The 25,838-nt window shown below is 52.9% G+C and overlaps 1 protein-coding gene across 8 annotated transcripts; it reads left to right on the top strand.

Moving 5' to 3' along the window:
* Positions 1 to 13,634: 13,634 nt before the first annotated feature.
* FKBP8 (FKBP prolyl isomerase 8) lies at positions 13,635 to 24,788 on the top strand. 8 transcript variants are annotated; one of them, XM_015123311.3, is made up of 9 exons: positions 13,635 to 13,722; positions 15,210 to 15,526; positions 18,502 to 18,671; positions 18,763 to 18,851; positions 19,467 to 19,684; positions 20,127 to 20,299; positions 23,204 to 23,281; positions 23,755 to 23,886; positions 24,295 to 24,788. In XM_015123311.3, exons 2-9 carry the CDS (start codon positions 15,235 to 15,237, stop codon positions 24,379 to 24,381), a joined length of 1,239 nt encoding a protein of 412 aa, XP_014978797.2. In that variant the 5' UTR covers positions 13,635 to 13,722; positions 15,210 to 15,234; the 3' UTR covers positions 24,382 to 24,788. The 8 variants fall into 8 exon arrangements, with proteins under 8 accessions (XP_014978797.2, XP_077833104.1, XP_077833106.1 ...); XM_077976978.1 differs by having other exon boundaries at positions 20,127 to 20,341; positions 23,177 to 23,281; XM_077976980.1 differs by having other exon boundaries at positions 15,210 to 15,549; positions 18,477 to 18,671.
* The last annotated feature ends 1,050 nt before the right edge of the window (positions 24,789 to 25,838 follow it).

Below are 25,838 nucleotides of genomic sequence, written 5' to 3'. Positions count from 1 at the left end.
GCCGGCGCAACGTCACCACGCACCGATCGTGCGAGCGCGCGTGGCGGCGGCGTACCCTGGAGCCGCTTGCGTGCGTGGAGTCACGACAGGAAAAGGCGGGGCTTAGACGGAGCTGCAGCTCGCGGGCGCGTCACAATGAATAGCCAATCAAACAGTTCGTCTCGCGCCTGCGTATTTCCAGAAGCCCAGACTTCAAAGCAGCCCGAAAGAAGGAAGGCTGAGAAGTGTCCCATTTTTATAGATGGTGTGACTGACTGGCGTCCCAGAGCGGTAACCCTCCCCAAGGTCGTAAATGCTACAGTGGTCAGCGACCAAACCACACTCAGGTGTCCTGCTTTCCAGGCAGGGAATCAGACTCATCTGTGTTCAGACAAACCTGCTCCACTTTTGCTGATTTTAGTCTTAAATTTCCTTTTTTTCCCCAGGCAGAGTTAAGCTCTTGTTGCGGAGGCTGGAGTACAATGGCGCGATCTTGGCCCACCGCAACCTCCGCTTCCCAGGTTCAAGCGATTCGCCTACCTCAGCCTTCCCGAGCAGCTGGAATTACAGGCATGCGCTACCATGCCCGGTTAATTTTGTGTTTTTAGTAGAGACAGGGTTTCTCCATGTTGGTCAGGCTAGTCCTGAACTCCCGACCTCAGGTGATCCGCCCGCCTCGGCCTCCCAAAGTGCTGGAATTACAGGCGTGAGCCACCGCGCCCAATCCTGGTTTCCATTTACACTTCCACGTTGTTTTGGAGGAATGCGCTGGGGAATTTTTTAAAAAGGGTTTACAGGCTGGGCGCAGTGGCTCACATCCCGTAATTGTAACCCGAGCAGTTTGGGAGGCCGAGGCGGGCGGATCACGAGATCAGGAGTTCGAGACCAACCTGACCAATATGGTGAAACCTCGTCTGTACTAAAAATAAAAAAAAAAAAGTCGGGCGTGGTGGTGAGAGCCTGTAATCCCAGCTACTCAGGAGGCTGAGACAGGAGAATCGCTTGAACCCGGGAGGCAGAGGTTGCAGTGAGCCAAGATCGCACCACTGCACTCCAGCTTGGGCGATAGAGCAAGACCATGTCTCAAAAAAAAGAAGGACAAACTAAAAAATGAAGAAAATGGGCCGGGCGCGGTGGCTCACGCCTGTAATGCCAACACTTTGGGAGGCCGAGGTGGGCAGATCACGAGGTCAGGAGATGGAGACCATCCTGGCTAACACGGTGAAACCCCGTCTCCACTAAAAATACAAAAAAATTAGGCGGGCGTGGTGGCCGGCGCCTGTAGTCCCAGCTACTCTGGAGGCTGAGGCAGGAGAATGGTGTGAACCCAGGAGGCGGAGGTGGCAGTGAGCCGAGATGGTGCCACTGCACTCCAGCCTGGGCAACAGTGAGACTTTGTCTCAAAAAAAAAAAAAAAAAAAAAGGAAGAAAATGTATGATGAATTTTAAGTTCATACTGATTTGTGTATACGAGTACCAGATTTCTGTAATAAAATGCCTCACAGCTACAACTGGGGGAAAAAAAAAAAATTGGGCCGGTGGCCTGAGCCTGTGGTCCCAGCTACTCAAGAGACTGAGGTGGGAGGATCTTTTGAGGCCAGGAGGCAGAAGTTGCAGTGAGCCAAGATCCCACTCCAGCCTGGGCAACAGAGTGAGACCCAGTCTCAAAAAACAAACAGGCCGGGCACAGTGGCTCACACCTGTAACCCCAGCACTTTGGGAGGCCGAGGCAGGTGGATCACCTGAGGTCAGGCGTTTGAGACCAGACAGGCCAACATGGTGAAACCCCGTCTCTACTAAAAATAGAAAAAAAAATTTAGCCTGGCGTGGTGGCAGGTGCCTGTAATCATAGCTACTCAGGAGGCTGAGGCAGGAGAATCACTTGAACCCGGAGGGCGGAGGTTGCAGTGAGCCGAGATCGTGCCATTGCACTCCAGCCTGGGTGACAAAGTGAGACATTAGTGCCACCATGGGCAGCTAATTTTTTGTGTTTTTAGTAGAGACGGGGTTACACTGTTGGCCAGGCTGGCCTTGAACTCCTGATATCGTGATCCACCTGCCTCGGGCTCCCAAAGTGCTAGGATTACAGGAGTGAGCCACCGCACCCAGACAAGGATGCCTTTTTTTTTTGAGATGGAGTTTTGCTCTTGTTGCCCTGGCTGGAGTGCAATGGCAGGATCTTGGCTCATCGGAACCTCTGCCCCCCAGTTCAAGTGATTCTCCTCCCTCAGCCTCCCGAGTAGCTGGGATTACAGGCATGTGCCACCACATCCAGCTAATTTTGTATTTTTAGTAGAGATGGGGTTTCTCCATTTGGTCAGGCTGGTCTCAAACTCTCGACCTCAGGTGATCTGGCCACCTCGACCTCCCAAAGTGCTGGGATTACAGGCATGAGCCACTGCACCCTACCTAGGATGCCTTTTTTTTTGAGATGGCGTTTCGCTCTTGTTGCCCAGGCTGGAGTGCAATGGTGCGCTCTAGGCTTACTACAACCTCCGCCCCCCCAGTTCAAGGGATTCTCTTGCCTCAGCCTCACAAGTAGCTGGGATTACAGGCATGCGCCACCACACCCTGCTAATTTTGTATTTTTAGTAGAGACGAGGTTTCTCCATGTTGGCCAGGCTGGTCTCGAACTCCCAACCTCAGGTGATCCACCGGCCTCGGCCTCCCAAAGTGCTGAGATTACAGGTGTGAGCCACCACTCCTGGCCGCTAGGATGCCTTTTTTAAAGTGAGATAATCCAAGTTAAATGTTTGAACAAAACAAGGTGAATAGTAATCGCTACATAAATGTTTGCTTTTGAGAAGTGTGTCATTAGGTTTAATAAATAAAATTAGGCTGGGTGCGGTGGCTCACGCCTATAATCTCAGCACTTTGGGAGGCCGAGGCGGACGGATCACGAGGTCAGGAGATCAAGACCATCCTGGCCAACATGGTGAAACCCTGTCCCTACTAAAAAAAAACTACAAAAATTAGCTGGGTGTGGTGGCACATGGCCATAATCCTAGCTATTTGGGAGGCTGAGGCAGGAGAATCGCTTGAACCAGAGAGTCAGAGGTTGCAGTGAGCTGAGATCGTGCCACTGTACTCCAGCCTGGGAACAGAGTGAGACTCTGTCTAAAAATATAAATAAATAAATAAATAAATAAAATTAATATTTACAAGTAATTATTGTTATTGAGATTCCATACGGTGTGTATGTTATGAATTATATTTGTAATTTCTCTGAGTCTCTGTTCATTGCAAGTCTGTGTAATCACAACATCTATCTCTGACAGTTGTTGAGAGCTTGGAAGATAAACACACAAGTTCTTGGGCACATGAAGACTGTTTCAGAGCCCTGGAATTACACATACCTGAGTTTTAAATCCAGCTCTGTCACATCCTAACTGAATGGCCTTGGGCAAGAGGCTTAACTTTATGAAATCACGTAGGCAAAATCCTTACAAGAGTTAGAACACAGTAAGCCCACAGTACACTGTTGATAATATCGCTCCCAGGTTCTGCTGCCATCATTCATGGGAAAGTCAATGACTGGGAGGCAGAGGCTGGAAGATCCATTCAGCCCAAGAGTTCAAGGCCAGCCTGGGAAACATTGAGAACTTGTTTCTAAAAAAAATTAACTGGGCATGGTGGTGCACATCTGTAGTCCCATATGCTTGGGAGGCTGAAGCGGAAGAATTACCTGATCCCGGGAGTTCCAGGCTGCAGTAAGCTAGGATTGCACCACTGTACTCCAGGCTGGGTAACAGAGGGAGACCCAGTCTCAAAGAAAAAAAAAAGAAAGAAAGAAAGAAGAAAAAGAAGTCAATGAGAACTGGAATTCTTTTTTTTTTTTTGAGACGGAGTCTCGCCCTGTCGCCCAGGCTGGAGTGCAGTGGCACGATCTCGGCTCACTGCAAGCTCTGCCTCCCGGATTCACACCATTCTCCTGCCTCAGCCTCCCGAGTAGCTGGGACTACAGGTGCCCGCCACCACCCCCGGCTAATTTTTTTGTATTTTTTTTAGTAGAGACGGGGTTTCACCACGTTACCCAGGATGGTCTTGATTTCCTAACCTCGTGATGCCACCCGCCTCGGCCTCCCAAAGTGCTGGGATTACAGGCGTGAGCCACTGCACCCGGCCTGGAATTCTTATATATTTAATTCAACAATTGGTTTTTGTTGTTGTTGTTGTTTTTTTTGAGATGACTGAGTCTCGATTTGTTGCCCAGGCTGGAGTGCAGTGGCATGATCTCGGCTCACTGCACCCTCTGCCTCCCGGATTCAAGCCATTCTCCTGCCTCAGCCTCCCAAGTAGCTAGGATTACAGGTGCACACCACCACGCCCAGCTAATTTTTGTATTTTTAGTAGAGACAGGGTGTCACCATGTTAGCCAGCTTGGTCTTGAATTCCTGACCTTGTGATCCACCCGCCTTGGCCTCCCAAAGTGCTGGGATTACAGGCATGAGGTAACCACACCCAGCTTGTTGCTTTTTAATTTGAGACAGAGTCTCACTTTGTCACCCATGCTGGAGTGCAGTGGTGCGATCTCAGCACACTGCAACCTCCTCCTTCTGGGTTCAAGCGATTCTCCTGCCTCAGCCTCCCCAGAAGCTGTGATTATAGGCGCCCACCACCACACCTGGCTCATTTTTGTATTTTTACTAGACGTAGGATTTCACCATGTTGGCCAGGCTGGTCTCAAACTCCTGACCTCAGGTGATCCACTCGCCTTGGCCTCCCAAAGTGCTGGGATTACAGGTGTGAGCTACTGTACCTGGCTAGAATTCTTTTTTTTTTTTTCTTTTTGAGACACAGTCTCACTCTGTCACCCAGGCTTGAGTGCAGTGGTGCGATCTAGGCTCACTGCAACCTCCGCCTCCCGGGTTTAAGCGATTCTCCTGCCTCAGCCTCATGAGTAGCTGGGACTACAGGTGCCCGTCACCACGCTCATCTAATTTTTGTATTTTTAGTAGAGATCAGGTTTCACCATGTTGGTCAGGCTGGTCTTGAACTCCTGATCTTGTGATCCGCCTGCCTCGGCCTCCCAAAGTGCTGGGATTACAGGCATGAGCCACTGCGCCTGGCTATAATTCTTGTATGTTTAGTTCAACAGTTTGTTTGTTTGTTTGTTTGTTTCTTGAAACAGAGTCTTACTCTGTCACCAGGCTGGAGTGCAATGGCACGATCTCAGCTCACTGCAACCTCTGCCTCCCGGGTTCAGGCAATTCTCCTGCCTCAGCCTCCTGAAGAGCTGAGATTACAGGCACACACCACTATACCCCACCATACCCGTTTAATTTTTATATTTTTAGTAGAGACAGGGTTTCACTATGTTGGCCAGGCTGGTCTCGAACTCCTGGCCTCAAGTGATCTGCCCGCTTCGGCCTCCCAAAGTGCTGGGATTACAGGAGTGAGCCACTGTGCTGGCCAGTCCAACAATTTAAAAAATTTTTCAGACCAGTCATAGTGGCTCACACCTGTAATCCTAGCACTTTGGGAGGCCAAAGCGGGTGGATCACGAGGTCAGGAGTTTGAGACCAGCCTGACCAACATGGTGAAACCCCATCTCTAGTAAAAATACAAAAATTAGCTGGGCATGGTGGCACACATCTTTAATCCCAGCTACTCAGGAGGCTGAGGCAGGAGAATAGCTTGAATCTGGGAGGCGGAGGTTGCAGTGAGCCAAGATTGCGCCACTGCACTCCAGTGTGAGCGACAGAGCGAGACTCTGTCTCAAAAAAAAAAAAATTTTTTCGACTGGGTGCGGTGGTGCACACCTGTAATCCCAGTACTTTGGGAGGCCGAGGTGGGCAGATCACAAGGTCAGGAGTTCGAGACCAGCCTGGCCAACATGGTGAAACCTCGTCTCTACTAAAAACACAAAAATTAGCTGGGTGTGGTGGTGCACACCTATAATCCCAGCTATTTGGGAGGCTGAGGTAGAGAATTGCCTGAACCTGGGAGGCAGAGGTTACAATGAGCTGAGTTTGTACCACTGCCTACTAGCCTGCTCGACAGAGCAAGACTCCATCTCAAAAATAGTAATAATAATAAATTGTTCACTCCCCTCTGGATATGGCCCATATTCTGGGAACCCAGGAAGTTCTCCATTCTTACCTAGCCCTGGAGGAGGAGGAGAAACAGAGTCAAAAATAGACCCCTCTACCCTACTAGGGTCAGTGGTTGGAAAGAAAGGGGAGGGACTTAAAGCTGGAGAAAACTAGAGTAGGATGTGAGGGCTAATATTAGAAGCAAGGAAGGTTGCAAGGAGGCAGGTACCTCTGGATGGGGTTTTGAGGTAGAAATGGGATTTTTCTAGAAATAGACAATCATTCAGAGCTGAGGGAATTACAGGAGCCAAGGAAGGATGATGGGAAAGCACCTAGGGCAGACTTGATCTTTGTAGGAATTGGCAGGGAGCTCAGTGCACCAGGCAGGAGACACTTCTGAGAGGGCAGCTGGGACGGAGGCTGCTGGGAAAAGAAGAACCATGACTCTGTTTGCACTCTGCACCAGAAGATGCCCAGGCTGGAGAAACCAAGCTTTTGAGACAGAGTCTCACTTTGTCGCCAGGCTAGAGTGCAGTGGCACGATCCCCATTCATTGCAACCTCTGCCTCCCTGGTTCAAGCGATTCCCCTGCCTCAGGCGCCCAAGTAGCTGGGATTACAGGCGCCCGCCACCACACCCAGCTAATTTTCGTATTTTTAGTAGAGACGGGGTTTCACCATGTTGGTGAAACCAGCACGGTCTCAATCTCCTGACCTTGTGATCCAGCTGCCTTGGCCTCCCAAAGTGCTGGGATTACAGGCATGAGCCACCGTGCCTGGCCTTTTTTTTTTTTTTTTTTTTTTTGAGACGGAGTCTCGCTCTGTCGCCCAGGCTGGAGTGTAGTGGCCGGATCTCAGCTCACTGCAAGCTCCGCCTCCCGGGTTCGGGCCATTCTCCTGTCTCAGCCTCCTGAATAGCTGGGACTACAGGCGCCCGCCACCTCACCCGGCTAGTTTTTTGTATTCTTTAGTAGAGACGGGGTTTCACCGTGTTAGCCAGGATGGTCTCGATCTCCTGACCTAGTGATCCACCCGTCTCGGCCTCCCAAAGTGCTGGGATTACAGGCCTGAGCCACCGCGCCCAGCCTTTTTTTTTTTTGTCACTTAGGGTGGAGTATAGTATTGCAATCTTGGCTCACTGCAACTTCTCCCTCCCAGATTCAGGCAATTCTCCTGCCTCACCCTCTTGAGTAGCTGGGATTACAGGCATGCACCACCATGCCCGGATAATTTTTTTTTTTTTTGAGATGGAGTCTCACTCTGTTGCCCAGGCTGGAGTGCAGTGGCGCGATCTCAGCTCACTGCACGCTCCGCCTCCCAAGTTCACACCATTCTCCTGGCTCAGCCTCCCAAGTAGCTGGGACTACAGGTGCCTGCCACCACGCCTGGCTAATTTTTTGTATTTTTAGTAGAGACAGAGTTTCACCGTATTAGCCAGGATGGTCTCGATCTCCTGACCCTGTGATCCGCCCACCTCAGCCTCCCAAAGTACTGGGATTACAGGCGTGAGCCACTGCTCCTAGTGCCTGGATAATTTTTGTATTGGTAAAGACAGGGTTTTGCCATGTTGTCCAGGCTGGTCTTGAACTCCTGACCTCAAGTGATCCACCCGCCTTGGCCTCCCAAAATGCTGGGATTACAGACGTGAGCCACTATGCCAGGCCAGAACCAAATTTTTCAGTGGATCCCTACGGCTCTTTTGGAAGCCAAGGATAATTTACGAAGGTCTTAGAAGGGGTAGGGACTATAGATTGATGCCAAAAGGGACTTGGCTGGCCCCTGATGTTTTCTTTTTTTTTTTTTTTTTGAGACCGAGTCTCGCTCTGTTGCCCAGGCTGGAGTGCAGTGGCGGGATCTCGGCTCACTGCAAGCTCCGCCTCCCAGGTTTACACCATTCTCCTGCCTCAGCCTCCCGAGTAGCTGGGACTACAGGCGCCTGCCACCTTGCCCGGCCAGTTTTTTTGTATTTTTTAGTAGAGATGGGGTTTCACGGTGTTAGCCAGGATGGTCTCAATCTCCTGACCTCGTGATCCGCCCGTCTCGGCCTCCCAAAGTGCTGGGATTACAGGCTTGAGCCACTGCGCCCAGCTCCCCTGATGTTTTCTACACACTGGACCTGAGACAAAAACATGTTTTTTTGTGTGATCAGGGGAGAGGATAGAAAGTTATGGGAACATTCAGTCTGCTCAGAGATGGGGACATTGGGGGGTCAGGTTTGGGGACTGGAAGGGTTTCTCTGCCACTTTTTTCCATTTCATTTCTCTTTGTGTGTGTGTGATAGGGTCTTACTCTGTTGCCTGCACTGAAGTGCAATGGCGTGATCACTGCTCCAGCCTAGCAACAGAGCGACTCTATCTCAAAAAAAAAAAAAAAGAGAGAGAGAGAGATAGAAAAACCACCTAAAGGAGACAGATTTATGTCTAGATATGTCCATAATTACATTAAATACCCATAGACCAAATGCCCCAGTTAAAAAACAAAGATGGAGGCCGGGCACGGTGGCTCACGCCTATAATCCCAGAACTTTGGGAGGCTGAGGCGGGTGGATCACCTGAGGTCAGGAGTTTGAGACCAGCCTGATCAATATGGTGAAACCCCGTCTCCACTAAAAATACAAAAATCAGCCAGGCTTGGTGGCTAGCGCCTGTAGTCCCAGCTACTCCGGAGGCTGAAACAGGAGAATTACTTGAACCTGGGAGGCAGAGGTGGCAGTGAGCCAAGATCGTGCCACTGCACCCCGGCCTGGGTGACAGAGCGAGATTCCGTCTCAAAAAAAAAAAAAAAAAAAGGGAAAAGTAAATATAAGTAAAATGTTTGCCTGCAAATACCTGTTCAATGAGTGCCAGCCATTATTATTGTTGGTGGTGGTGTTATTTTGTAGTTTATTTTAGTAGCTTATTGTTTATTTATAATAATAATTATTATTATTTTAGAAACAGCGTCTTGCCTTGTTGCTCAGGCTGCAGTACAGAGCTTTGATTATAACTCACTGCAGTCTTGACCTCCTGGGTTCAAGGGATCCCTCCCACCTCAGCCTCCTATTTATCTGGGACTACATTTTTAAATTTTCTGTAGAAGCCAGGCGTGATGGCTCATTCCTGTAATCCCAGCACTTCGGGAGGCCGAGGCAGGCAGATCATGAGGTCAGGAGTTCGAGACCAGCCTGGCCAACATAGTGGAACCCCCATCTCTACTAAAAATACAAAAAATTAGCCAGGTATGGTGGCAGGTGCCTGTAATCCCAGCTACTAGGAAGGCTGAGGCAGGAGAATCGCTTGAACCTGGGACTCAGAGATTGCAGTGAGCCCAGATTGCTCCACTGCACTCTACATGGGAGACAGAGGGAGACTGTCTCCAAATAAATAAATTAATAAATATTCTGGGCCAGGCGCGGTGGCTCAAGGCTGTAATCCCAGCACTTTGGGAGGCCGAGACGGGCGGATCACGAGGTCAGGAGATCGAGACCATCCTGGCTAACACGGTGAAACCCCGTCTCTACTAAAAAATACAAAAAACTAGCCGGGCGAAGTGGCGGGCGCCTGTAGTCCCAGCTACTTGGGAGGCTGAGGCAGGAGAATGGCGTGAACCCGGGAGGCGGAGCTTGCAGTGAGCTGAGATCTGGCCACTGCACTCCAGCCAGGGCGACAGAGCATGACTCCGTCTCAAAAATAAAAAATAAAATAAAATAAATAAATAAATAAATATTCTGTAGAGGCAGGCTCTCACTATGTTACCCAGGCTTAGGTTGCCCAGGCTGGAATACAGTGGCGTGATCTTGGCTCACTGCAACGTCTGCCTCCCGGGTTCAAGCGATTCTCCTGCCTCAGCTTCCCAAGTAGCTGGGATTACACCCGGCCAATTTCTGTAATTTTTGTAGAGACAATTTTCACCACATTGGCCAGGCTCGTCTCGAACTCTTGACCTCAGGTGATCCACCTGCCTCAGCCTCTCAAAGTGCTGGGATTACAGGCGTGAGTCACTGTGCCCAGCTGAGACTTGTTTCTTTTATTAGTATTGTTGTTTAGTGGAATTCCTCCTGCCCCTGTAACAGAGATGCAGATGGATGGGCAATGAACTCCACTGTGCAGATATAAACATAGGGGTTCAGGTAGGTTATAAAAACAAAAAAGTTAAAAAAATAAAAACAATTAAAAACTGGGGTTCAGTGATGGATGGGGAATAGTTTAAGTCCCTCAGACCCTGGAGTCGCCCAGGGATTATTTCATGCCCCTTCCCAGGTGATTTTTTCTCGTTTTCTTTTTTTTTTCAGATGGAGTCTCACGCTCTATCCCCCAGGCTGGAGTGCAGTGGCACAATCTTGGCTCACAGCAACTTCCGCCTCCTGGGTTCCTGCCATTCTCCTGCCTCAACCTCCCAAGTAGCTGGCACTACAGGTGCCCGCCACCATGCCCGGATAATTTTTTGTATTTTTAGTGGAGACGGGGTTTCACCGTGTTAGCCAGGATGGTCTCGATCTCCTGACCTCCTGATCCGCCCGCCTCAGCCTCCCAAAGTGCTGGGATTACAGGTGTGAGCCACCGCACCTGGCCTTTCTCCTCTTCTTTAGATAGGGTCTTGCTCACTGCAACTTCCACTGCTGGGGTTCAAGCAATCCTCATGCCTCAGCCACCCCAGTATCTGAGATTATAGGCGTGCACCACCATACTCGGCTAATTTTTGTATTTTTAGTAGAGTCGGGGTTTCACCATGTTGGCCAGGCTGGTCTAGATTTCCTGACTTCAAGTGATCGACCTACCTTGGCCTGCCAAAGTGCTGGGATTACTGGCATAAGCCACCACACCTCCCCAAGGTGATTTCTTACATAGCTCTGCTGTGCTACCACCTTTTCTGGCTGTCCAACCTCCCTTCCTTCCTCAGTGGTTTTCATGAGACCCCACCACTACCTTTTGTGCCACAGGCACTGTGCAAGTCTCCGAGCTATAACAATGAGAAACAACAAAGGCTTCCCAGACTTTGGGGCTCTTCCAGTGTAGAAGGCAAGGCAGAGGTAAATCAAGGCAGTGGCTCACTCCTATAATCCCAACAGTTTGGGAGGCCAAAGTGGAAGTATTGTTTGAGTCCAGGAGTTCAAGACCAGCCTGGGCAACATGGGGGAAACCTCATCTCTACAAAAAATATAAATATTGGGCTGGGCGTGGTGGCTCATGCCTGTAATCCCAGCACTTTGGGAGGCCGAGGCAGGTAGATCACGAGGTCAGGAGATCAAGACCATCCTGGCTAACACGGTGAAGCCCCATCTTCACTAAAAATATAAAAAATTAGCCAGGTGTGGTGGCGGGCGCCTGTAGTCCCAGCTACTCGTGAGGCTGAGGCAGGAGAATGCCGTGAACCTGGGAGGCGGAGCTTGCAGTAAGCCGAGATTACACCACTGCACTCCAGCCTGGGCAACAGAGCGAGACTCTGTCTCAGAAAAAAAAAAAAAAAAAAATAGCTGGACATAATGCTGCACCTGTGGTCCCAGCTATTCAGGAGGCTGAGGTGGGAGGACTGCTTGAGCCCAGGAGGTAGAGGTGGTTGCAGTGATCTGAGAATCTGAGATTGTGCCACTGCACTCCAGCCTGGGTTTCAAAGTAAGACCCTATCTCAAAAAAAAAAAAAAAAAGGCAGAGATATAAGTAAACTAGTTTGGGAAGCCGAGGAAGGCAGATCATGAGGTCAGGAGTTCCAGACCATCCTGGCCAACGTGGTGAAACCCTGTGTCTACTAAAAATATAAAAATTAGTTGGGCAGGAGAATCGTTTGAACCCAGGAGCTGGATGTTGCAGTGAGCTGAGATCACACCACTGCCCTCCAGCCTGGTGACAGAGCAAGACCCTGTCTCAAAAAAAAAAAAAAAGAAAAAAAGAAAAAAAAAAGGACAGGCATGGTGGCTCACGTCTGTAATCCCAGCACTTTGGTATGTCGAGGTGGGAGGATCACGTGAGGTTGGGAGTTTGAGACCTGCCTGACCAACATGAAGAAACCCCGTGTCCACTAAAAATACAAACTTAGGGGCCGGGCGCGGTGGCTCAAGCCTGTAATCCCAGCACTTTGGGAGGCCGAGACGGGCGGATCACGAGGTCAGGAGATCAAGACCATCCTGGCTAACACGGTGAAACCCTGTCTCTACTAAAAAGTACAAAAAACTAGCCGGGCGAGGTGGCGGGCGCCTGTGGTCCCAGCTATTCAGGAGGCTGAGGCAGGAGAATGGCGGGAACCCGGGAGGCGGAGCTTGCAGTGAGCTGAGATCTTGCCACTGCACCCCAGCCTGGGCGACAGAGCGAGACTCCGTCTCAAAAAAAAAAAAAAAAAAAAAAAATACAAACTTAGCCAGACGTGGTGGCGCATGCCTCTACTCCGAGCTACTCGGGAGGCTGAGGCAGGAGAATCGCTTGAACCTGGGAGGCGGAGGTTGCGGTGAGCTGAGATCGCGCCATTGCACTCCAGCCTGGGCAACAAGAGTGAAACTTCTTCTCAAAAAACAAAAACAAACAGTCAAAAAAAAAACCAAGTGAACTAGTTATGAAGTGGATGTTCATCAACTTCATTGTGGCAAGACAGCCAAATGGGGCACCTGGTCTTGCCTTGGGGAGGTCTGGGAGGGCTTCCTGTAGGAGGCAACCAGGGAACTTCAACCTTAGAAGTTAGTTATCTCCAAAAAGCCAGTTACCACCTCCATCATAGCTACCTCCGAAAGCTGATGTCTGACTAATCCATCCATCCATCCATCCACCCACCCACCCATTTATTGAGCTTCTGTAGATGCCAGGCATGGTTCAAGGAGGTGCTGGGTACAAATCAGGCAAAAATCCCTGCCAGGATGGAGCAGAGTGGGGGATGGTCCCTCCAACCACAAGCAAATTAAATGACAAGATAATTCTGGAAGGGAGTAACTGCTAGGAAGGAAATAAAACTGAGTGAAGGAGGGAGAAGTGTCCCGGTTTCAAAACAAGATCCATAAAAGCTTAGCTAATCAAGGATGCCACCTTCTCCCCGGGTCATGGGGACCTTATCAGCCTCCAGCAGACAGTGCATGGAGGAGGAACTCCTCCCAGTGGCCCTGCTGGCTCAGTCGCCTGCCCAGCAGTAATTGAGCGCCTCCGGTATGCACCAGGCAACCTTCTGGACATTAAACTGGATGGGGGATGGGAGGCAGGTTTCTGTATGCCTTTGGGCACGTCACTCCCCCTCAGGCCCTCAGGTTCACTTCTGTAACTAGGGCTTCAGGATGGGTCATTCAGCAACCCCAGAGCTGCCCTGCCCGTCAAGCCTGAAGTCTTTAAGGAAATAGCATTTAGAGCGGACTGTCCCCCCAAAAAGCCCCCAAGGTGAGAGTGCATAGATGGGGGTGTTTATCCCCATTTCGCAGATGATCAGGATGAAGCTCAGAGGAGAGGCAGGAGTCGCACAGGCTGCGCGATACTGACCCGCGTCGGGGTCCAGGCCAAGGTCCCCCGCCTCCGCCCCAGTAGCCGGGAGGCTTCGGTCCCTTTAAGAAAGCCCCGCGGAGCCAAGCAGGAAGGGGGAGGTGCCAACGCCCGGGACGGACGTCTGCAGCAGCCAATGGGTGCGGCAGTCGCGGCAGCGGCGGCCAATGGGCACGGCAGGGGCGGGGCCAAGCGGCCGAACCTGGTTCCCGAGGCGCGGCGGCCGCGGCTGGGGGCGGGGAGGGGGGCGCAGGACCCCAAGCGGGGGTCCCGGAGCCAGAGGCAAGTATCCTGGGGTGCTGGGGGCGCCGTGCTGGCCAGGCCGCTGCCCTGGCCTAGACTGGTCCGAGGGCTAGCGCGCCGGGGGCTGCGGCCGATGGGCGGGGCGAGGGGCCGCGGGGGCGGCGAGCCGGGGGGCACGGGGGTCGGGGGTGCCCGAGGGGGCGCGGCCGGGCGGGGGTTGTCGGGGATGGTGGTCACTGGGGGCGAAGGGGATCCAGTGGGGGGGTCCCGATGGAGGCGTGCAGGGCCAGGGGCGCCCGAGGCGTGCGGGGGTCGGGTGCCCCAGACTGGTGGCGTCAGACAGGCGTGGGGCGTTGGGGGCCTGGGTCGCGGCTTGACTGAGGGCCCGGCCGGGGCTGTGGGGCGTCAGAAGGGCGTGGGGTGTTATGGGATCGGAAAGGGGGGGCGTCTGGGGACACTGGAGTGTTTACGGCGAGACGGAGCCGCTGTGGGGGGAGCCGGCCCGTGCTGGGGGCGGTGGTGGTTGGGGCGGGGGGTGGGAGGAGAGGCCGAATTGTGCGGGCGCGGGGAATTATGGGGGTGGGGGCTGGGAGGGTCTCAGAAAGTGGGGCCCCGAGCCCGGGAGTAGCAGGCAGGTGAGGGCTGGGGAGGGGATGCGGCCGGCTGGTTTGATGGCTGTGCCACACTCTTCTGAGCTTGGGGCCTGGGGGACGGAGGGATTGGTTGTTGGTTCAGGAGGCCTGGGGCAAGGAAGAGGCTGTGGACTGTGTTGGGACCTCGGCCACTCCTGAAAAGGAGGCTTCTTTGAGGGGGTGGGACCGAGGCCTGATGAGAGGAGGATGGTCTCCTAGAGAAGGGTTTGGGCCAGGGTCCCTGATGTTGGGGTTGTGGGGGATAGTGTTAGATTCAGGGTGTGAAAGGAAAAAACGCTTGGGGTTTCTGGGTGATTACGGTTGGTGCTTTTGGGAAGGGTCTCCCCTTTGGAGAAGAGGCTGGAGGTGGGAGGCCCTGGTAAAAGATTCAATTCCCCCAGTGGCCCTAGAGGCTCTAAAAATGGCTTCCCTAAGGCCTCAGAGGCTGTCCTCTCCACAAAAATCCCAGCACCCCTCGCTTAGCATAGAATCAGGCAAAGCCACAGGGCCTGAAGCCCCAGGTTCAAATCCTCCTTTGGCCTTTGGCTTTCTTTGTGACCTTGGGCAAATGGCTTTGTCCCTCTGGCCTGTTTCCTGTTCTGTAAAATGTTGGGGGGAATCTTCCCTACTTCCTTGAGTGTTTGTAAACATTAAATAATAATTAGCTCTAAGAATGGCTAACACTATTTGAGCCTGATGCCAAGGGCTTGATGCGTGGGTTAATTTTTCCCAACAAGGTGGGGTTGTTATTATACCCACTGTATAGATGAGGAAACTGAGGCCTGGAGCCCTTGAGTTACACAGAAAGTGATCAGCAGTATGGGGGATAGGTACAGTGGAGTCTTTGAGGGGCTGTGTAGGATTCTGACCCACATCTCTGCCCCCCACTTCCAGGGCCAATTCCCGTCCCCCCAGCAGCATGGCATCGTGTGCTGAACCCTCTGAGCCCTCTGCCCCGCTGCCCGCCGGGGTCCCACCACTCGAGGACTTCGAGGTACTGGATGGGGTTGAGGATGCAGAGGGTGAGGAGGAAGAGGAGGAGGAAGAGGAGGAGGAGGATGACCTGAGTGAGCTGCCACCACTGGAGGACATGGGACAACCCCCCGTGGAGGAGGCTGAGCAGCCTGGGGCCCTGGCCCGAGAGTTCCTCGCTGCCATGGAACCCGAGCCCGCCCCAGCCCCGGCCCCGGAAGAGTGGCTGGACATTCTGGGTAAGGAGCAAGGGTGGATCGGGGTGACCTTGGCCCTGGCCCTCTTGTCCCCTGAGCCTCATTTCCCCATCTGTGCTGTGAGGGTTGGAAGTCACATGGTCACCACCATGATCACCAGCCAGAGGCAACTACTGGAGATGCTTCACGTTGATGTACCCCATTCATTGACTCACACACATGTACAATGTGCTGTGTCCCTGTTTCCCAGATCTGGTGACAGTGGCTCAGAGAGGCTGAGTCCCCTGCCCAGAGTCACACAGCCAGCACGCCGGGCACTGGCAGCTCCTAACCCCATCACTGCATCTTTTTTTGGCGTTTGTCTGACACATGCTTGGGCTCTGAAAAATGTGTCCTGAGTGCACGCCAGCCTGGGCAACACAGCGATACCCCACTTCCAGAACCAAAAGTGTGTCCTGGGGTCAAGTAGATCGGAGGAATGTTATTTTGTTCAACCTTCTGGTTGGTTCACAGTAGTCATAGTATTGTAAATGCTCAGAGAAATCCTAAAGAAGAAAACTAGGTGAGCCCACACATGTTCCCCCCAATGTACTCTATCACAGCAACTGAAAACAAGAGAAATGTTAGTATTCTATGGAAGACGTTTTGCTGTTAGTATAGTACTGATACCTAATATACCAAATAATGCTGGTCCCATGCAAATAATAAGATATCATTACCACTATCAATTGTACTAACAATACTATAGTAATAGTGTGTAATCATATTGATACTGATGGAACAGAAATATTACTAAATGTCACCACCAGTACTGATAAAAATCTTACCACTTTTTTTTTTTTTGAGACAGTGTCTCACTCTGTCGCCTAGGCTGGAATGCAGTGGTGCGATCTCAGTTCACTGCAACCTCCACCTCCCAGATTCAAGCAATTCTCCTGCCTCAGCCTCCTGAGTAGCTGGGATTACAAGTGTCCGCCACCATGCCCGGCTGATTTTTGTATTTTTAGGAGAGACAGGGTTTCACCACATTGGCCAGGCTGGGCTCGAATTCCTGACCTCAGGTGATCCACCTGCCTCGGCCTCCCAAAGTACTGGGATTACAGGTGTGAGCCACCACGCCTGGCCTCTCATTTTTGTATTTTTAGTGGAGACAGGGTCTCACCATGTTGGCCAGGCTAGTCTCAAACTCCTGACCTCATGTGATCCTCCTGCCTCAGCCTTCCAAAGTGCTGGGATTACAAATGTGAGCCACCATGCCTGGTCATTTTTTACTTTTTGTAGAGACGGGGTCTCACCATGTTGCCCAGGCTGGTCTCAAACTCCTGGGTTGAAACAGTCCTCACCTCAGCCTCCCAAAGTTCTGGGATTACAGGTATGAGCCACCATGCCTGGCCTTTGCTTAAGTTCTAAATTCATCCCACTTGGTGCTATGGTGGAGACACGGTGTCACAGGGCCTCTGCTAACTGAGAGCCCCATGAGCACCTCATTTCATGGCTGGGTACATGTGAGTCATTGCACCTGGCCTTTGCTTAACTTCTTTTTTTCTTTTTTCTTTTTTTTTTTTGAGACACAGTCTCGCTCTGTCGCCCAGGCTGGAGTGCAGTGGTGTGATGGTGTGATCTCGGCTCACTGCTACCTCCACCTCCTGGGTTCAAGCTATTCTCATGTCTCAGCCTCCCCAGTAGCTGGGATTACAGGCAGCCACTACCACACCCAGCTAATTTTTGTATTTTTAGTAGAGACAGGGTTTCGCCATGTTGGTCAGGTTGATCTCGAACTCCTGACCTCAGGTGATCTACCCGCTTTGGCCTCCCAAAGTGCTGGGATTACAGGCATGAGCCACCATGCCTGGCCTTTGCTTAACTTCTAAATTCATCCCACTTGGTGCTGTGGTGGAGACACAGTATCATAAGGGCTCTCCTAACCAAGAGCCCCATGAGTACCTCATTTCATGGCTGGGTAAACTGAGGCCCAAACATCTCAGGGCTAGGATTTCAGCCTGAGGGTGGGGAGACTGGGTTCTTTTTTTTTTTTTGAGACGGAGTCTCACCCTGTTGCCCAGGCTGGAGTGCAGTGGCGCGATCTGGGCTCACTGCAAGCTCCGCCTCCTGGGTTCACGCCATTCTCCTGCCTCAGCCTCCCGAGTGAGTAGCTGGGACTACAGGCACCTGCCACTACACCCGGCAAATTTTTTGTATTTTTAGTAGAGGTGGGGTTTCACTGTGTTAGTCAGGATGGTCTCGATCTCCTGACCTCATGATCCGCCCGCCTCGGCCTCCCAAAGTGCTGGAATTACAGGCGTGAGCCACCAGCCCGGCCGAGACTGGGTTCTTGCCATTTTGAACAGATGCTGGCCTAAGCTTGTGATTCTCCCACACTGGCCTCTCAAATAGCTGGCAACCCGGCCAGCCTTAGTTTTCTTAAAAAAAAAAACAAAACCAGCCGGGCGCAGTGGCTCACGCCTGTAATCCCAGCACTTTGGGAGGCCGAGGCGGGTGGATCACGAGGTCAGGAGATCGAGACCATCCTGGCTAACACGATGAAACCCCGTCTCTACTAAAAATACAAAAAATTAGCCGGGCGTGGTGGCAGGTGCCTGTAGTCCCAGCTACTCGGGAGGCTGAGGCAGGAGAATGGCGTAAACCCGGGAGGCGGAGCTTGCAGTGAGCTGAGATCCGGCCACTGCACTTCAGCCTGGGCGACAGAGCTAGACTCTGTCTCAAAAAAAAAAAAAAAAAAAAAAAAAAAAAACTAGACCAACCATTATTCACTGAACTGGTCCCTAGCACCAGTACAGTCACCCTGAAGTCTGTCCTGTCCTGCCCAGTGTCCTGCATGTGGGATCCCCCACTGTGGTGGCCACGTGGCCACTGGAAATTTGGCTTGTGCCCCAGTGTTGGGCCAGCACCCTCTGGACAGCTAGTGGGCATAGCTGAGGGTAGGAGTGGGGGCTCAGGGGAGCGGCTGCCTGTTTAAGCCGCCAGGTGACAGGCTGCATGTCCCTGGACCCTGGCAGGGAACGGGCTGTTGAGGAAGAAGACGCTGGTCCCAGGGCCACCAGGTTCGAGCCGCCCAGTCAAGGGCCAGGTGGTCACCGTACATCTACAGACGTCGCTGGAGAACGGCACACGGGTGCAGGAGGAGCCGGAGCTGGTGTTCACTCTGGGTGACTGTGACGTCATCCAGGTGCGGACCGGGGTGGGACAGGGCAGGGGTGAGGGGCGCGCCTCACTGGGTCTGAGTCTGCCTGACTGCCGGCTATCCCCACGCACCCCAGGCCTTGGATCTCAGTGTCCCACTCATGGACGTTGGGGAGACGGCCATGGTCACTGCTGACTCCAAGTACTGCTACGGCCCCCAAGGCAGGTGAGAATCGGCCATCCTTAGGGTCTCTGCAGATCTCAGGAGGGGGATGGGTGGAGTGGGTGTACCCCTTGGCTCATCATATCTACCTGCCTGTTTTATAGACGACGAAACTGAGGCTGGGTGAGGTGGCTCACACCTGAAATCCCAGCACTTTGGGAGGTTGAGGTAGGAGGATTGCTTGAGGCCTGGAGTTCCAGACCAATCTAAGTAACATAGACCCTATCTTTATACAAAAATATATATAGCTGGGTGTGGTGCACATCTGTAGTCCCAGCTGCTGAGGAGGCTCAGGCAGGAGGATCACGAGCCCAGGTTTTCGAGGCTGCAGTGAACCAAGATTGCACCATGGCACTCCAGCCTGGGCAACAGAGTGAGAACATGTCTCTAAAAAAAAGAGGAAAACCGAGGCTTAGGGAGAGGAACTTGTTCGTCAAGTCCCACAGCTCCAAGGCGGCAAGTCACTTCCCCTGCACTTTACTGAGGAGGGAATGACAGAGGGCGGAGGGTAGACAGATCCGGGGCTTGAGCCAAGCTCGCTCCTTCTATGCCAGCCCAGCGGGTTTAGGGGTCACCAGGTCTGAGTGTTGCCCCTGCCTGCCCCCACCCCACTAGCAGGAGCCCATACATCCCCCCGCATGCGGCCCTGTGCCTGGAGGTGACCCTGAAGACGGCCGTGGACGGGCCTGACCTGGAGATGCTCACGGGGCAGGAGCGCGTGGCCCTGGCCAACCGAAAGCGGGAGTGCGGCAACGCCCACTACCAGCGGGCGGACTTCGTCCTGGCCGCCAACTCCTACGACCTCGCCATCAAGGCCATCACCTCCAGCGCCAAAGGTGACCGCTTGGATCAGATCCCCACCACCTCCCCTGCAAAGGTGTCCACTCCATGCCAGAAACTTCCAGCCCCAGAGAGCCTCAGACTCAGAACATTCTAGAATAGCCCAGAATATGAGTAGATCCCCAACTGCCCCTAACCTAGGGCCTGTTGCAGACTCGTGGTATATCCCAGACCAGTAGAGCGTTGTAGAATGCAAGTGGATATGGGGACGGGGTGACAGTAGACAGGGCCAGTTCACATACACCATGGGCTAGGCCCTTGCTTGCTTAAGGCTCCATGTTGTAGCTTCCTCAGGAGAGCCCCAGGAAAGCGCAGCCCTTGGTCCTGGGTTAAAATTGGGGAAACTGATGCCAGCGAGGCAGCCTCCGCAGAGGGGTGGGTGTCGGGGTGTCTGTTGGTGTGGTGACGGCCGCTGTGGGGGGCATTGTCTCCCAATAGTGGACATGACGTTCGAGGAGGAGGCACAGCTCCTGCAGTTGAAGGTGAAGTGTCTGAACAACCTGGCGGCCTCGCAGCTGAAGCTCGACCACTACCGCGCGGCCCTGCGCTCCTGCAGCCTTGTGCTGGAGCACCAGCCAGATAACATCAAGGCTCTCTTCCGCAAGGGCAAGGTGGGCCACACCCGCGTGCCAGGCCAGGTCACTCAGCCCAGGGTATAGGGGGTGGTCCCCAACCCTGCATTTGAGAAAGGCATAGGTATCAGCCAGCTGAGCTCTGTGGGGTGCAAGTGGAGAAACTGAGACCCAGACGGGTGCAGGAGTGTGGCCTGGTGACAGCAATTTATTGGCTGAGGCCAGATTCGATCCTCAAGTCTTGGGTCCCCAACCTTTGGCCCAGTGTTTTTTGTTTGTTTGTTTTTTTGAGACAGTGTCTCACTCTGTCACCCAGGCTGGAGTGCAGTGGCGTGATCTCAGCTCACCACTGCAGCCTCCTCCTCCTGGGTTCAAGTGATTCTCCTGCCTCAGCCTCCCAAGTAGCTGGAACTACAGGTGGGAGCCATCATGCCCAGTTAATTTTTGTATTTTTAGTAGAGACGTGGTTTTGCAAGCAAGACTGTCTCCAAAAAAAATAAGGGCGGACATGACCATGCGCATGTCTCGCTCTGTCACCCAGGCTGGAGTGCAGTGGCACGATCTCAGCTCACTGCAACCTCTGCCTCCCAGGTTCAAGCGAGCACATCCAGCTTATTTTTTTGTATTTTTAGTAGAGACGTGGTTTTGCCATATTGGCCAGGCTGGTCTCGAACTCCTGACCTCAAGTGATCTGCCCGCCTCAGCCTCCCCATGTGCTGAGATTACAGGCGTAAGCCACTGCGCCTGGTTTGGCCCAGTGTTGAGAGCTCCTCACATAGAACCCTCCATGGATCCCGTTTTTTCTCGGAGTAAAGGTGGAATCCTAGTCACAGCCCTGGGCGTGGTGAGTCACGTCTATAATCCCAGTACCTTGGGAGACGGAGGCAGGTGGATTGGTTGAGCCCAGGAGTTCGAAACCATCCTGGGGAACATGGTGAGACCCTGTCTCTAAAATAGAAAAAATAAATAAGTAGGCCGGACATGGTGGCTCACGCCTGTAATACCAGCACTTTGGGAGGCTGAGGCAGGTAGATCACCTGAGGTCAGGAGTTCGAGACCAGCCTGGCCAACATGGTAAAACCCTGTCTCTACTAAAAATACAAAAATTAGCTGGGGGTGGCAGGCGCCTGTAATTGCAGTTACTTGGGAAGCTGAGGCAGGAGAATTACTTGAGCCCAGGAGGCGGAGGTTGCAGTGAGCTGAGATCGCGCTACTCCATTCCGGCTTGGGAGACAGAGCAAGACTCCATCTCAAAAAATAATAATAATTTAATAAATAAATACATAAATAAATAATTAGTTGGACATGGTAGTACACACCTGTAGTCCCAGCTCCTCGGGAGGCTGAGACTGGAGGATTGTTTGAGCCTAGGAGTTTGAGGCTGCAGTGAGCTATGATCATGCCATTGCACTCCAGCCTGGGCGATTGATCAAGAACCTGTATCTAAAAGAAATAAAAAAAAAAAAAACAACCTATGGAAACATCCATTCAGCCTCTTGCCAGTGGAGGTGGTGAGGGAGGAGGTGGTGAGGTGGGTGCCTAGATCTCCAGCTGAGACAGATCCACGGGGGAAGAAGGAGCATGTTGTGGGGGCCAATGCCAAGCTTAGTGTGCACTGATGGAGTTTGAGGGCTAGGGGAGCAGTTTGGGCGTGGCTGGAACCCAAGGATATTACCAGAGCTCCATTTGGGACTTGTATGAGTAGCCAGGAACCTGGCCGTTTTTTTTGTTTTGTTTGTTTTTGAGACGGAGTCTCGCTCTGTCACCCAGGCTGGAGTGCAGTGGTGTGATCTCAGCTCACTGCAACCTCTGCCTCCTGGGTTCACACCATTCTCCTGCCTCAGCCTCCTGAGTAGCTGGGACTACAGGCGCCTGCCACCATGCCTGGCTAATTTTTTTTTGTTGTTTTTTTGTGTTTTTTTGTTTTTTGAGACGGAGTCTCGCTCTGTCGCCCAGGCTGGAGTGCAGTGGCGGCGCGATCTTGGCTCACTGCAAGCTCCGCCTCCTGGGTTTACGCCATTCTCCTGCCTCAGCCTCCTGAGTAGCTGGGACTACAGGCGCCCGCCACCGCGCCCGGCTAATTTTTTTTTTGTTGTTGTTTTGTTTTTTTTTGTTTTTTGAGACGGAGTCTCGCTCTGTCGCCCAGGCTGGAGTGCAGTGGCGGCGCGATCTTGGCTCACTGCAAGCTCCGCCTCCTGGGTTTACGCCATTCTCCTGCCTCAGCCTCCTGAGTAGCTGGGACTACAGGCGCCCGCCACCGCGCCCGGCTAATTTTTTGTATTTTTAGTAGAGACGGGGTTTCACCGTGGTCTTGATCTCCTGACCTTGTGATCCGCCCGCCTCGGCCTCCCAAAGTGCTGGGATTACAGGCGTGAGCCACCGCGCCCGGCCCTGGCTAATTTTTTTGTATTTTTCAGTAGAGACGGGATTCCACCATGTTAGCCAGGATGGTCTCGATCTCCTGACCTCGTGATCTGCCCACTTCAGCCTCCCAAAGTACTGGGATTACGGGCGTGAGCCACCGCGCCTGGCCTGTTTTTTTTTTAATTTATTTTTTATTTTTTTATTTTTTTTAATTTTTAGACAGAGTCACACTTTGTCACCCAGACTGGGGTGCAGTGGCATGATCTCGGCTCACTGCAACTTCTGCCTCCAAGTTCAAGCAATCCTCCCACCTCATCCTCCTGAGTAGCTGGGACTACAGGTGCATGCCACCGTGCCTGGCTAATTTTTGTATTTTTTTAGTAGAGACGGGGTTTCACCATGTTGGCCGGGCTGTTTTTATTTATTTATTTATTTTTTTGAGATGGAGTTTTGCTCTGTTGCTCAGGCTGGAGTGCATGACACCATCTTGGCTCACTGCAACCTCCTGGGCTGGGTTTCTTGAAGGATAGTGAGGCCGAGGTATGGGTCCAGAGTGACGCCACCCCCTTCCCCTTACAGGTGCTGGCCCAGCAGGGGGAGTACAGTGAGGCCATCCCCATCCTGAGGGCGGCCCTGAAGCTGGAACCTTCCAACAAGGTGAGCAGGACAGGGGCACCCTGGGACTTGCTCGGCTGGGAAGTCCCTCCTGTGGTCTGCCTCAGGTCTTTCTTGCTGTGGTTCTCTGTTGTGCTCCCACCTGGGCAGTGGCACGGGGTAGGTATCTGAAGGATCCTGGTCAGCTTGTGAAGACCCTCATGATGGCCACATAGGCAGTCTGGGCTCTCACCCCTCCAGCGGCTGAGGGCACTGCCAGCCTGCTCCATGCCAACGTCCTTGGCCTTCCTTCCAGAACCTTCTGTCTCCTGGCTACTTTGTGCTCTGCTCCATCGACTGGCTCCCTAGGAGGGATGGGGTCAGCAGCCCTGACTTTGCTAAGCCCAGAAAGGGGCAAATGGGACCCCCATGTCCCAATGGTCCCAGCACCCAAACAGCCTAGGGTCCCAGAAGGGCAGAGTGCCAGTGAAGCCAGGTTGGCCGCCGCGTGTTCTCAGCTTCCCTGCCTTTCACAGACGATCCACGCAGAACTCTCGAAGCTGGTGAAGAAGCATGCAGCACAGCGGAGCACAGAGACCGCCTTGTACCGGAAAATGCTGGGCAACCCCAGCCGGCTGCCTGCCAAGTGCCCTGGCAAGGGTGCCTGGGTAAGCTGGGGCACAGAATGGGCAGGGGCTGCATGCAGGGCATGCCTACCAGAGGGATTTTATTTTGCATACATGAATGTTCTTGGAGACTGGGCCATCCTGGGTGATGCAGGAGACATGGAGAAGGCCCAGCTCTGTGTGATCATGAGTGGAGTTGAAGGTGGAATTCAAGCTGGAGGGCTGCGGGTGGGGAATGGAGCCTCTTCCAGGGCATGAGGGGCAGTGTCCTGGAGGAGGGACCATTTGATTTGGGTTTTGCTATGTGAGTAGGAGTTTGCCAGAAAGTGGGAAATACATGGTCAGGCAATGATTTGTTGGGAGGTCTGTTTGGGCTATGCTGGCAGCTGAGGCCCCAGAGGCCAGTCTTGACCTCGCTCCACCCTTCTCTCCCCTCCTTTTTATCTACAGTCCATCCCATGGAAGTGGCTGTTTGGGGCAACTGCTGTTGCCTTGGGGGGTGTGGCACTCTCTGTGGTCATCGCTGCCAGGAACTGACCGCCCAGGTGGCCGCCACTCCCTCTGCACACCATGGACCCTGCCCTGCGCTTCCCAACTCCCCCAGGCTCCCTGTCCACTGCCCTCCCTGGTCTAGCCCCCTCCTCCGGGTTAGGGGAGCAGGGATTGGGGGTCGTGCAGCCCAGCCAGCAGGAGGGACTAAGGCCCTCTAGGAGGAAAGCCCAGAGGGAGGGGGCCCTCATTCCTTCAGACCCAGTTTTCCCCCACCCTCCTTAGTCTGCTGGGCTAGGTCTCCGCCAGGGCCGGCCTCAGTTTCTCCTCAACAGGCCTGGGGGCAGCCCTTCCCCTGCCTAGTCCCCGCCTGAGTGCCAGCCCCCCTGCCCCGCCTGCCGCCCCCTGTCCAGGCTCCCTCCCCGCCACAGTGAAATAAAGCCTCCCATCCTGCAGTTTCCACAGACTCCTGAGCTTTCTTCTACCACCACCTGGGGCTGGGCCAGAGAAAGCCTTTGATGCATCTGGAGTCACACAGCATGGTGGATGTGGTTGAGCCAGCTGGAACTGGGGGTCTCCTCTCTGGGCACAACACACTAGCTCTACAGAGGAGAAACTGAGGCATAGAGAAGTGGGGTGATGTAGCAGGGAACAAGTGGGTTGAGAGGTCTGACTCAGGTGGACTCTGGGGGTGTTCCTGCCCAGCTCCACCCATTACCCCAGGATTCACTGTCTTTACCTGAAATCCAGGACCCCAATGGGTCCTAACTTGAGGCTGCCGCATGGGTTCTGTGGCATCATTGCTTTACCTAGTGGATGTGCGGAATTCAATAGACAGATGGTAGGAGGATGACGAGCACAGGAATTTGAGGCTTTAGTGAACTATCATTGCGCCACTGCACTCCAGCCTAGGCTGGAAGACCTCACAAGAGTGAGGTCTCTCTTTTTATTTTTTATTTATTTATTTTTAAGACAGAGTCTTACTCTGTCACCAGGCTGAAGTACAGTGGCACGATCTCTGCTTACTGCAACCTCCACCTCTTGGGTTCAAGCAATTCTCCTGTCTCAGCTTCCCGAGTAGCTGGGACTACAGGCGTGCGCCGCTATGCGCAGCTAATTTTTGTATTTTTAGTAGAGACAGGGTTTCACCATGTTGGTCAGGATGGTCTTGATCTCTTGACCTTGTGATCCGCCCGCCTAGGCCTCCCAAAGTGCTGGGATTACAGGTGTGAGTCACCGCACCCAGCTCTTTTTTTGTTTGTTTTTTTTTAAAGAGGCGGGTGTAGTGTCATGGCCTGTAATTTCAGCTCTTTGGAAGCCAAGGTGGGAGGGTCGCTTGAGCCCAGCTTGGTCAACATAGTGAGAATCCATCTATGATTTTTTTTTTTTTTTTTTTTTTTGAGATGGAGTCTCGCTCTGTCGCCCAGGCTGGAGTGCAGTGGCCAGATCTCAGCTCACTGCAAGCTCCGCCTCCCAGGTTTATGCCATTCTCCTGCCTCAGCCTC

The sequence above is a fragment of the Macaca mulatta genome, chromosome 19 (assembly GCF_049350105.2).
Source record: "Macaca mulatta isolate MMU2019108-1 chromosome 19, T2T-MMU8v2.0, whole genome shotgun sequence".
Taxonomy (NCBI): domain Eukaryota; kingdom Metazoa; phylum Chordata; class Mammalia; order Primates; family Cercopithecidae; genus Macaca; species Macaca mulatta.
The sequence above is the reverse complement of the archived record's forward strand: the minus strand, read 5'-3'. Positions and strand labels throughout refer to the sequence as shown.